The sequence below is a fragment of the Manacus vitellinus genome, unplaced genomic scaffold (assembly GCF_001715985.3).
Source record: "Manacus vitellinus isolate BGI_N305 unplaced genomic scaffold, ASM171598v3 scaffold_68_pilon, whole genome shotgun sequence".
Classification (NCBI taxonomy): Eukaryota; Metazoa; Chordata; class Aves; order Passeriformes; family Pipridae; genus Manacus; species Manacus vitellinus.
The window spans coordinates 514,105-526,735 of record NW_021940744.1 but is presented as its reverse complement, the minus strand read 5'-3'; the positions used below and the strand labels follow the sequence as shown (position 1 = coordinate 526,735).

The 12,631-nt window shown below is 47.3% G+C and overlaps 1 protein-coding gene across 1 annotated transcript in view; it reads right to left on the bottom strand.

The window, feature by feature from the left end:
- Nucleotides 1–712: 712 nt before the first annotated feature.
- The window catches only part of LAMC1 (laminin subunit gamma 1), a 29,304-nt gene continuing 17,385 nt past the window's right edge, over nucleotides 713–12,631 (bottom strand). Inside the window, exons 15-28 of the mRNA XM_018083795.2 lie at nucleotides 12,400–12,553; nucleotides 11,836–11,978; nucleotides 10,474–10,652; nucleotides 10,163–10,319; nucleotides 7,681–7,886; nucleotides 7,225–7,304; nucleotides 6,766–6,903; nucleotides 6,461–6,605; nucleotides 5,980–6,129; nucleotides 5,468–5,582; nucleotides 4,926–5,125; nucleotides 4,549–4,707; nucleotides 3,962–4,061; nucleotides 713–3,594 (exon numbers count right to left, since the gene is read on the bottom strand). Of these exons, the coding sequence (XP_017939284.1) occupies nucleotides 3,338–3,594; nucleotides 3,962–4,061; nucleotides 4,549–4,707; nucleotides 4,926–5,125; nucleotides 5,468–5,582; nucleotides 5,980–6,129; nucleotides 6,461–6,605; nucleotides 6,766–6,903; nucleotides 7,225–7,304; nucleotides 7,681–7,886; nucleotides 10,163–10,319; nucleotides 10,474–10,652; nucleotides 11,836–11,978; nucleotides 12,400–12,553 (2,183 nt within the window). The 3' untranslated portion in view covers nucleotides 713–3,337. The remainder of the gene's footprint in view (nucleotides 3,595–3,961; nucleotides 4,062–4,548; nucleotides 4,708–4,925; nucleotides 5,126–5,467; nucleotides 5,583–5,979; nucleotides 6,130–6,460; nucleotides 6,606–6,765; nucleotides 6,904–7,224; nucleotides 7,305–7,680; nucleotides 7,887–10,162; nucleotides 10,320–10,473; nucleotides 10,653–11,835; nucleotides 11,979–12,399; nucleotides 12,554–12,631) is intronic.

The window sequence follows — 12,631 nt, the reverse complement described above, 5'->3', positions numbered from 1 at the left end:
TGAGAAGAATTTACCAGCTGAGAAGGGATTAGCTCTGATGCAAGTTAATGAGATGTGCATTTTCCTCTGCTGAGAAAAATAACAGAAATCCAGCTGGAGATGTAAGACACGTGTGACTGCAGAATGGCCTAGTCTGTTATCACTGTAATCCGTCCTTACAAAGTTACTTAACTCAGGAATAAAATTTATCTCAGGCTCTGGAAGACAGGATCCAGGAACAACACAGTGTCCAAACTTATGGCAGTTCCTAGTGAGAAATTTCAGCATCTTTTTCAGGGTTTTAATTTTTCTTCCCAGGAGCTCCATCCTTTTCCACATGTTCAGCTAAAAGGATTTTACCCTTACAGTGTAAAAGCACATCCCAATTCCCCAGGGCTTTCCAGGAGGACAGTGCAGCTCCAACAGCATCAGCACTAGCAGCATAATCTTATTAAGTCCTGGAAAACCAGCAGCTTAAAATCCATCATAGCTTAAAATCCATCCATCATTGCCACATGGCAATGGAGCAGTGGACACGGGGGAAACCATCATCCCTGTGGCCACCTGCACCCACCAAATGCATTTCCAAGTTTCTTGTTCCTTTTTCCTCCACCCTAAAACAGGTCACCTAATTAAGCGAGAGCTGAATCTTGCAACTGAGACACATCCCCATCAATACCCGCTCCCCCTACCCCAAAGAAAAAAAAGCAATACTCAAAAGAATGCCAAGGTATAAGGGGTTACAAATATTCAGACTTTATTATAAATAAGAAATACTGTTTTATACATAAAAACTGCAAGTGTTGCATTTTGTTCACCACCCCAGACAGCAAGACCACAGATTAAGGCAAAAAAAGCTGGAGTGAAGGCACGTACTGAGGGGGCCACAGTCAGGAACAAGGTGATGAAGGGACTGACATCCAGCACTCCACCAGCAGCTGTCGCGTCATCACATTACGTAAAGAAATAACTGGACTTACACAATGATTAATGGCTGTAATGCAGTAGTGATTAAGAGATCGCTTATAAAGATTTTTTCTCTTATTTAAAAATAAAATTCTGTTAAAAACAGCTTAAGGAAAAAAAAACCAAGAAAAAAAACCAAGAGAAGAAAGCCTTAGGCCTGAGGTCAGCCAGGGCATGTGCGCATCTTTGCATCTGCTCTTCCCACAGCCTTGGCAGAGGTGACACGGTTACAGCCATCTGACCAGAGCAGCCAGCGAGCCAGCAAGCTCTCCTCCAGGTGTGTTTGCAGGCAGGAGGGAAATCCCAAGCTGGTAAATGCCAGAATCTCTAAGGGAAGGGGTACAAGAGCGGGATTTGCTGGGATCACCCCCCGCCCAGCAGTGCCATCCCCAAGGGTGCACCGAGCCTCCTGCCTCACACAGTGGTATCAGGATGTCCCCGAGTCCAGCTCTCCGACCACTCAGCGCTGGGTCCAGTGTCCCAGCCGTGCTACAGCTCCTCACAGCCCAGCTGCAAAGCCACAGCTCCTGCCCCTGTCCTGGCGCAGCGTCCCAAGGGACAAGGCACACGGAACGGGGTGCTGTGAGCACCGTGGGGCAGGGCTGGCTTGGCAGGGAGGGCTGGAAGACATCCACCCGACAGGCAAAGTGGTTATTGATGGGTGCTGAGGATACAGGAGAAGGAAGAAAGCAGGAGCCCAGCTGGGAGAAATCCCAAGTTTCAAGGGAATGATACAGAGAGAAGCGATACACAATGCACGCACCCTGATTGGCTACAGGGGAGAGCACGTGGAGGAGGCCAGGCTGTGCCATTCTGGAAATATGGCTGAGCATATTTACACACACATACGCACACACGAGAGACTTCCTCACACTATAATCATGATTTTAAAAAAAAAAACGGAAAAAAAAATCACATTCACACAAAAAATATAAATTTGAAATAATTAATAGCACCAGTGTGTGTCAGATAATAATTTCTTCCCCGCTACGCAAACATACAAAGTTGCATAGTGTTTAAGGATAGATATATACTAGGCCTCAGGGAGGGGGGGAGGGATGCCAGGCTGGAGACAAGGAGGAAGCCCAGAGGATGCTCTCTCCCTGGCACTCCCACCCAGCACCAGTGAGCAGCTGGGAAGCACTACCTGGGGAGGGAGCCTGCCAGGGAAGAAGGTGGGAGCTGTGAAATGCAGAGCTGCCACCTGAGCCTGGCCTGAAGCCTCTGTGCTGTGGTGGCTTTACGGTGACCGGGAGGCAAAAAGGAAGGAGGGCACTGGAAAATTCCAGCTCTTCCCGCCAGCTTAAAAACAGGCAAAAGGCCAGAGCAATGCCAAGAGATATAAAAATGCCACTGTCCTCCTTCAGGAAAAAGATGGGGAGAAACACAGACTTTTCCCATTTCCATTCACGTGCCCCCTTCCTTCTCCACCCAAAGACATTCGGCGTGAAGGCCAGTGCAGCTGTTGGAGCTCTCTGGATGGCAGCCCTCCTCTTGAGCAAAACTCGTCCTGCTTGAACAAACTCATCTGTCAGTCAGACATTCCAAGCCTAAAACACCAGATCCTCTGGCAATTCAGTAGCAACAGATGGGAAGGCAGCTCATGGCTTCCACGCTCTGGCAGTCTGGACTACCCAGCAGGCAGCAGCTTTCAGACCGGACCCAAAACTTTTCCACAGATGAGGAGTGGGGCTGGCAAGATCCACCACTCCACCAGTATCCCATCTTCCCAAACAGCTCCAATCAGAGGCTGCCTTTTCCTCAGAGCAATGCATCATCACAGAAAGCATTTCAGAAAGAGGCTTCAGCTATTTTGTCAAAGGCTACCAACACCGTCAGATTGGCCACTAGGTAAGGATGAAAACAATAAATTCACAGGGTTAGAAGTTGGGAACAGAGATCTGAGAGTGCAGCTTTACTGGCCATTACAGTAATACTTTGGCAGCCATCCCCTTCCTTCATAGGAACAGAGAGCTCTGGGACTGAGGATTTTACAGTCCAAGGGAGGAGAGAAAGTTGGGTTAGTTTTGCCTTGCTGTGTACAGCTCACATGGTTATTTCTGAACCACAGTATAAAGAGTCCAGAGCATCTCTCATCTTTGCACTAATCAAAGAGAAACTGTGTCTGAGGAAGGGGCAAAGGCAGAGTGCTCAGGAAAACAATCTATATAAAAAAAACCCCCTTTGATGCCCAAAGACGGATATTTAATTTGCTTCTCAAAAAAAAAAATAATAATAATAAAAAAAAAATCTTTCAACTTATCCTGATTTGAACAAGAAAACAGTGGCTGTGAGCAGCGAAGAGGTGGGGATTTGGAGAAGGTACTGTGTGTTAAGGCACTCCGGAGCCAAACCACCGCTCGGGGGGAATACCCCCCACCCCAGCGCACCCTTAGGGTTTCTCAATGGACGGGGTGTTGAAACAGCCAGATGGCAAGGTCTTCCTGATGTCTTCCAGATTGCTAATGTCCTTCAGGATCTCTTCAATGTCCCTGTTGTAGGCCTGTATCGCATCATCTTGCTTCTTGGCTTCTCTCTCAAGGAAAGACACTTTCTGGTCCAAGTCGCTGTCTTTCATCTGGTCTTTGGCACTGTTCAGGGTACCCTCAATTTCATTCAGTTTGTTCAAGTCCACCGTCTCCAGTTGCCCTGAAAAGCCAGTAGCAAATAGTGAAGCGCATTAAAAACCCTTTGATGCCCTGGTTTTGGGTGCTCACACAGCTGAGCCCACAGCCAGACCCCCATCGGGCTGTTTCTGCATTAGAGACATCATTTAAAACAGAACCAACCACATGGGTGACACCTTCGGTGTCCTCAGCTTGCAGAAAACCACCACTGAACACTGCACAACGAGCTCTGAGGCTACCCCAGCAAAGCAAAAACCCCAAGACATGCCACACAAACCCCATTTCAAGAGGTCAACAGACCCATCTGATTCCTTGCACAGCACTGGCAGGGAAGCCAGCACACATCAGGAAAACACTCAAAGGCATAGGGCACATTAAGACAGTCCTACCTAATTGATCCAGCAGGTCATTAATGACAGTGAGTAGGCTGTTCACAGAGTTCTTTGCTTTCCTGGCATTATCTTCTGCCTCCTGGGCAGCCTGTGAGGCCTGCAGGGTGTAAAAAGTGAGAGCACAAAAAACTGTTGCCTCTACCCAAGCAGTTAGTCACCCACACCTCTGGCTCCTCACTCCAGGGTAACACTCATGCACTGAGATCTTTATCACAATGCTGGAGAAGACTGACAATCTTCAAATAATCAGTTTTCTGATTACTTCAGGATATCCCTGAGAACTAAGCAGGATTTTGCAGGGAAAGTCAGAGTAGAGTCAACAGGTCTATAGTCAGGTTTCAGTTAAACTCAAAGGAGAGTGTTGCATTAAGAAAACTGGCTCTCAAATTCCAGCAGGGAGCCTGTGCTAATGCACCAGAGCTTGTCTCATGTTCTCAATCCCACTTAAAACTTGGAAGAGTTTGAATACTGGCTGGACTCAGCACTGTCTTTGCAAGGGGAGAGCAGGAGGAAAGCTTGCCTCTCCAGGACAGTGGGGAGAAGGCAGTTCCTGGCCACTGCTGTCACCTGCCAGCACTACTTACCATGCCTGCCATCATCATATCTTGCTCAGCATCTGCCTGCTTCCGCTTAAGCTCTTTCTCTGCATCCTGCAGCTGCTTCATCATGTCATCCACCTCCCTGGCCAGCCCCGTCACGTCGGCAAAAGTCTTGTCGGCTTCGGCTTTGGTAGCAGCAGCACTCTACAGCCAACAAGGGGGAGAGGATGGAAGAAAGGTGATGAAGGTGCACAACCTCCTTCAGTCCTTTCCATCAAAATGCACTGATTTCCTGTCGTGTCCACATGTGGGAACACAGCAGAAAGCACATGTGGCTCTCCAGGAAGCACTGGAACAGAGCTTACCCAGTTACACACCAACATCTCGGGGAGAGGGTGGCTTCAGAACTGCTAAGGACTCACCTTCTGAACAGAGCTGGCGATTTTCTCAGCATCATCTGCTCTAGCCTTGGCCTCACGGGCATCAGCAGCAGCGTTGCCCAGCGCCAGCTCCGCCTGGCGCGTCTTGTTGTTGGCTTCAGCGATGGTCTGTGTGATGGCAGGGATCTTCTTCAGCGCCTCCTCAGCCGCCGTCTTGTTATCATTCACCCGCTTGTCAAAGTCTAGGGAAGGGCAGAACAGACCCTTATCAGGACAGAGAGCCTTGGGATGCTCATCTGACTGAGATCCCCAGGCTTTGCCTCCATGACATCGGAGGGACCAAGAGCAAACTGGCATCAGCTCTCCCTATTGCACATCTTCTGATACTAAATAAGGAGCTTAAAGGAGATTTCCAGTCACTGAAAACGCTTATATTTTTTTTCTTTAAAGAAAAACAAGCCTAAAGAACCCCCCCAACACTGAGGTGAGGGCAATAGCACAGCCTGTTTAAGCAGGATACCCCTACTGCCAAATGACTTGTCACACTGGAACTGAAGGATTCACTGCAAGTGCTTCCTCTTTACCTTTCAGGTTGCTGAGGATGGTATTGGCCTCTTGTAGTGTGCCATTGCCCTTCCGAGCAGCTTCTTCAGCCAGGGCTTTCGCTGCATCTGCTCGAGCCAAGAGCTGGTCTGCAGTCTGAGGAGACATGACACGGATCAACATATTCTCACCTCCTGAGGGGCAACCACGTAGGTGTATCAAAAAAAGCACTGCTCAGTCTGAAACACCAATGCCATCTAAAACAGCAGTACTTCCTCTGAGGCAGGGGAATGTAGGGACTTCTGGAATACTGTTCTGAATACAAAAGACACCACACCTGGCAAATATCCCCTATTTTCCCTTACAGCCTCAATGCTGTTGCTTTTAACAGCTTTCTGCAACTCCTTTCTGGGACCACTCTTCAGCATTCTCATAATTAACAAGCTGCAATAAGACGAGACTGAATAAGACCAGATCTTTCACATCTGGCCAGTTACTTGTTTTCTTTTGTTTGTTTTTCATGGAACAAAAGCCTGCACAAAGCAGAACTGACCTGCTGTTCTGTCTTCCCTTTCTCCAAGAGGTTCTTTACTTCAAGCTCCTTTCCTTTCATGTCTTCTCTCAAGTCCTCATAATCCTTCAGCTTTCTGGCAATTAGCTGATCTAATTCCTCTGCTTCCTTCTTGATCTTATTTGCTTCATTCTGCAGGTGGAAATCAGAAACAAACGCGGAGTCCTGAATGTTAAAGAATTTCTGAACGGGTGGCAAATTTTTGCACTTCTCCATTCAAGCCAAGATGCTTGGCAAACATTTCACTTGGATTTTTGTCCTTCAGAGACTGGGGGAAGTGGAGGTTTATGTAGGTGGTTTTATGCATTTTAATCTCCTGTGTGGAAGCTGGAAAGCACAAGTCTGGACTATGCCTAGATGGACAAAAATCCCACAGACTGGGAGCATTAGCAGAGCATATGCAAGGTATGCCAGCAACTTGGAATCTTCAGGGAATACTGCATGTGATGCTGCCCACACGTACCTCTAGCCCTGTGGAATCCACTGTAGGCAGGCTGGTGAGATTAGCGTAGATCTGCAGGGCTCTGTTTCCAGCTTCCTCTGCCTCAGCAAGCACCTTGTTGGCCTGTTTCTCTAGGTCTCGAGAAATATTCCTTGCTTGATTATACCTAAAAAATCCGCAAGGATCCAGTTGTGCTACAATATTTTTTGTAAAACTGAACTTAAGAGAGTAGAGAGGCTAAGAAATTGAAAACCAACTCCCATAAAACGATTAGTTTTAAGCACTTAAAGCCAGGGAATAAAACCATTTTTCTGTTATTGACTCACTTCTGGTTGAGTTCATCAATGTCAATGGCAGTTTGGTTTTCTCCAGCCAGGGTCTTCAGCAGCAGTTGATACGCTTCCATGGAAGTATCATTTGCAGCCTTGGCTACGCGAACAATCTCATCAGCTTCTTTTTTGTGTCTGGACAAGATAATGGAAAAAAAATAATGCCATTAGGTTTGTCAGCCAGCAGTTTCTATCCTCAATTCTGGAGTTTATTCTCTCACTTTCCTTCCTTCTCCCAGATTTAAATATGGGAGATGCTAAAACATTTGCAATGGAAGATGGTTGCTGTGCCCCCTGTTCACATGTCTGGTGTCTGCCCTCAGTGCCACACAGGCATGAGCCCATGGTGACAGACTCTTACTCAGCACAGGGCATGTTTTTCCTACCCAGCAAATTAAAATCTGCAGGGAAGAGCAGGGCCCTGATGTGATCCACAAGGAGTGTGCCTTGCCTTACCTTTCTGCCAGCTTACGGGCCTCTTCTGCCAACAGAGTCATGTTGTTGGGGTCCCCGCTTTGCTCCGGAGGTGCAATGGACTGGGAAAAGAAAGGAAAAAGAAACCCCTAAACCTCTTCTTTCATCTTTGACTCATCTTTTCTTTAAATATTTATTGTCATGATCTAAATGCTTAGAGATGTGTCTGACCTACTTCTGACTTCTCTATGTTTTTCTTAACCACTGCTCATCCCTTAAACACAAAGGTGTTGATATTTCTTTAAGAGTTCTTCTGTTGGTTTCTTTGAGCAGGGGCTAAGACACAATCTCTGACAGACACTGGTGAACTTCCTTTACTTATTTTCCATGGTGCACATTTGCTGTATGAGAGAGACCAAGCAGAGAAACACACCAGAGGGCAAAGAAGTAAAGGCCCTCTCCTCTCCCAGTGGCATGGGATCTCAGCAGCACACTCACCACATTGTCAGCTGCCACCTTTGCCTTCTCCAGCATGTCAGAAGCCAAGCTGATGAGGTCCTCGGTGTCCTCCACCCGCACCCGGGCTTGCTCCGCCAGGTTCTCCGTCTCCCGCACTGTGCCCTGGATGTTCCTCAGCCTGTTGAGCTGATTTGCCAGTGTGCTGTTGATGTCTTTGAGACGATCCATGAGGCCCTGATCTACGTCTGAAACACAAGATATAAGAGAGAGGAAGCAAAATTAATTACAGCAGGAGGAGAAGCTGGAGCAGCAGCTCACCGCTGCAGGCACCGTATTGGAGGTTAATCCCCTACTGAAAGGGGACCAGCAAAGCTGTTTCACAAGTCGCTCAGCTTGAGATCAAAGTCACCATCAGAATGTGCTCCAAATATGAGAAATGAAAAGCCATTAACTACTAATAAGACAACCCTGCTGCTTGTTGGAACCGACTCTGATGGGAGATTTTGTGTTCACAATCACGTTTCACCTCTGTCATGGACTTAAAATCACAGCAGAGCTGCTCCTCAAGAGGTATGAAATGTCTGCTTTGTGAATTCTCTTAACTCCTAGAAGGTTTGCAGAGATGGAGGAATAGTGGGGCTGTACATTATTCTCCACTTTGGGCAACACTGGCTGTTCCCAAGCCAGACAGTCTCCACAGGGAGCAGCTAGGAGATGTGTGGAATAGTCAACCTACTCCAAACTCTCCCCTAAACCCAAGGGATGACAAAAGCTGGCCAGATAGAGCCTTGGTTCTCTCATATGTAGGACCTCGGAGCCACCCAAACTTCCCCAAGTTTTTGGACCACCAGGCAACTCCCCACAACAGCACCTTAATAATGGAGCCATTACAGTACAAGCACGTGCCTCATGGCCAGGGGCAGTTACTTTTGAAAAGATGAGAATGTTTTCAAGAGATGAAGTACAAGCAGAAGGCCACAGGCCTCCAAAACTAAAGATTCTTCCCAAATACCTTGACCTTGCAGCACATCTTAAATATTGAACATGAAAATCTGACACATTTCAAAAACATACTATATAGAAAAACACAAATAACTTGTACAGATTTTTGCAAGAGTAGCTTTTGTTGCATTTAACCTGCCCTCTTATGGAAGAGCAACAGAGCTGCAGAAGGGGCTGGAGCACAAAGAGCAGCTGAGGGAGCTCAGCCTGGAGAAAAGGAGGCTCGGGGCACTTTTCACTCTCTATAACTCCCTGACAGGAGGGTGGAGCCAGGTGGGGGTCGGGCCCTGCTCCCAGGCAACAAGCAGCAGCACAAAAGGACAGAGCCTTAAGCTGCACCAGGGGAGGTTTAGATCGGATACTGGGAAAAATTTCTTCACTGAAAGGGTTGTTGAGTCCTGACACAGGCTGCCCAGGGAAGTGTGGAATCATCACCCCTGGAGGGATTTAAAAGACACGTAGATGTAGCACCTGGGGACACGGTTTAGTGATAGACTTGGCAGTGCTGGGTTAGCAGCTGGACTTGATCTCAGAGGTCTTTCCAACCTAAATGATTCTATGATTGTAAGACATGGAAAGAAAGATCTGAAATACCACCACAAAACCCAATCCATTCCCTCACCTTTCTTCGATTCCCAACCTCCTACTTCCTTATGTGAGACTATTATCTAGACTTGGATGCCAAGCAGAGAGTGTAAATCTACCTCAGCTAAAGCTAAGAAGAGCTTCAGCCATCATTCCCACTGGCAGGAATCTTCCCAAGCAAACACCAGCATTAGATGTGTGTCAGCTTTTTTCCAGCTTCACACAAAGGGGATGGATTTTCCCAAAATGGTCTGAAATCACTGTCCCAGTTCCCAGGGGAACATCTTTTACTGCAAAGTCAGTAGTCTTCAGGTTTCTCTTTTCCAAAACACACATCATCTCATACATTAAAGACACTCTAAGGACAAACCACTGTCACAGACACGACAAACATCCTGCTCACAGACATCCTGTGGTAGAGGTGACAATAAAAGAATCAATTCAAAGCAGAGTTTAACAGGGAAAACAGCTAAAAGCCACCACAACAGCACTCTTCAGAACTTTCTACACTTTATGGTGGGATAATTAAGCTTGCCAGCAGGATCTTGAAGCCTTCATTCAGATTGCTGATGATATCCTAACAAGAACTACTTGATCTCAAGATGTTTGAGCAAATTTATAAGCACGAAAAGTGTACTGGAAAGTCTTCTGTTCGTTGAACAAATAAAACCCTTCTATGCATCTGGAGAAGAGGCTAACACACAAAACACACCTGTATGGAGCTAGAGGCAGATCTTTACTTTGCATGTACAACAGAGAAGCGCTCGGAGAACAGCAGGGATAAAAGCACAGGCACTGTTGTTCTGATAACAACACACACTGACTCAGTGCTATCTGAAATAGCTGTCAGTCCTGGAGCACAGTACAGGCCTGAGATAAAATACGCTGTGTCCAAAGGAAACAGGACCATCAGGCAAAGAACTCGTCAACTCACCTTTGCTTTTTTGTGCTTCATGGAGCAACTCCATAACTTCTCTTTCTGCCTGCTTCAACCTCTCCTCGAAGGCTTGATCAGTCACGGTTTCTTCTCCTGCACCCAGATTTGCTATCAGATTTTCCAGCTCCCGCAGCCTCTCGCGTTGTTCCGCCACCTACGTCAGAGGGACAGGGCACAGCTGTGACACAGCCAAGCACCTTGAGCCTCTCTGCCTTCAGCAGCCATCAACAGCCAGGGGCGCAGCTGCTGCACAAGCGGGCACGTTACACTGTCTCCAGCAGTACCAACAGCAGCATTCCTGGCCTTACCTTGTCTTTCACTAATCTGTAACAGGCTGGACATTCCTGGCAGCCTGGCCAGGAGCGGTTGTAGAAGTAGTTCTCCTCACACTGGTCGCAGCGGGTCCCCACGAAGCCTTCTTTGCACTCGCAGCGGCCGTTCTCCTGGCACTGCAGGGAGCGCGAGCCCTCCGGATCACAGTCACAGGCTGCGGGAATTTAGACCTCAGTCAGACTGGAGAAGAGGCAGAAACACCCTAAAACGCCAGGGCGAGCGCATACCCTCAATACCCTAAAACATCTGCAAGAGCACAAACCCACAGCTGAACCCCACTCCTGATCACGGTGCTTCTACACACAAGTGAGACCCAATGTTCACAGCATGTGTTCAGTGTCACTACTGCCTCTCCCACAAAGCATTATTCTACCCCATTTCATTGTAACCAACTGCAGTTACTTTTCCTGCTCTTTACAGGCAGGGATATCAATGAGGAAAGTTTGGATCATCCTCAAGACAGAATCTGTATATTGAGGCCATATGCAGAGTAGCTGTGCAGATTTAACAACAGGGAACAGAACTGTTGCAGGCCAAGATTCAGAGAATGTATTTACACCAAAGAGAGGTGGATATCTCAAAAGAAGGTGGATATCTCAAAAGAAGGTGGATATCTCAAAAGAAGGTGGATATCTCAAAAGAAGGTGGATATCTCAAAAGAAGGTGGATATCTCAAAAGAAGGTGGATATCTCAAAAGAAGGTGGATATCTCAAAAGAAGGTGGATATCTCAAAAGAAGGTGGATATCTCAAAAGAAGGTGGATATCTCAAAAGAAGGTGGATATCTCAAAAGAAGGTGGATATCTCAAAAGAAGGTGGATATCTCAAAAGAAGGTGGATATCTCAAAAGAAGGTTGGATATCTAATAGGAAAGTTGGATATCTAATAAGAAAGTTGGATATCTAATAAGAAAGTTGGATATCTAATAAGAAAGTTGGATATCTAATAAGAAAGTTGGATATCTAATAAGAAGGTTGGATATCTAATAAGAAGGTTGGATATCTAATAAGAAGGTTGGATATCTAATAAGTAAGGTGGATATCTAATAAGTAAGGTGGGTATCTAATAAGTAAGGCGGGTATCTAATAAGTAAGGCGGGTATCTAATAAGTAAGGCGGGTATCTAATAAGTTGGATAAGGGAAAGTTAACAAAACAAGGGGATAAGCTGTAGCACGGAGATCAAATTCCACCATGCAGGGTGCGGACATAAAAGCACCAACTTCTGTGATGAAGAGCACAGTGAGAAAGGACCTTCCCAGGGACAGGACGAAAGCAACGGGAAGGCTGCGTGTGCAACATCCTTCCCATCTGCCTCGCTCTGGCCTCTCAGACTTACGTTTGCAGCCTTCGGAGCCAAAGCCGAAGTGGTTGCCCTCGCATCGGTCGCAGTGCTGGCCGGCAACGCCCGGCTGGCACTCGCACTGCCCGCTCCGGATGTCGCACTGCCCATTGGTCGAGCCCAGCGCATGGCAGTTGCACCTGGGAGAGGAAGACACACATCAGACATGGCACAGAAGGGACGCAGAGGTGAACTGCCCCCCTGAAGGGCGCAGCGCAATGTTTGCATTTGCCCAAAGTCACTTTTCTTGCTGTGCAGCTACAGCAGGCGAGGCACTGAGCCTGCTGCTGCACTAAAAAAGGAACCCATGAGCTCCTGCTACAATCACACAGTCACGTGGCAGTTTTCTATTTAAAACTCTGATTTAGAGCTCTTTATAAAGCTATTTATAAGTCAGGCTTTTTACACAGTGTTAGTAGCCACTCCTTGACTGCTGCTCTTCCCCACCTGCAGCAGCATTGAGGCACAGCATTTACTTGTGACAAACATCACATTCCTGCCCAAGGTAAGCCCAGACCCTCCAAAACCAGGCTCTTTGCCCCGAGCCAAGGTAAACATCACCTCTCACAGCCACGTCCACTCTGGAGGTTGAAGAATCCAGGCTCGCAGGCACTGCAGTCCCGCCCGGTGACGTGGGACAGGCACTCGCACTGCCCAGTCACTTGATTGCAGCTCGTCTGCTGATTCACAGTGCCATAGGGATTGCAGTGACAAGCTGCAAAAATAGAAAGGATGGAGAAACATGCACCAAGTTAGAAGTCTCTTGTGGTGTTGGTACTCACTGGTCCCTAAA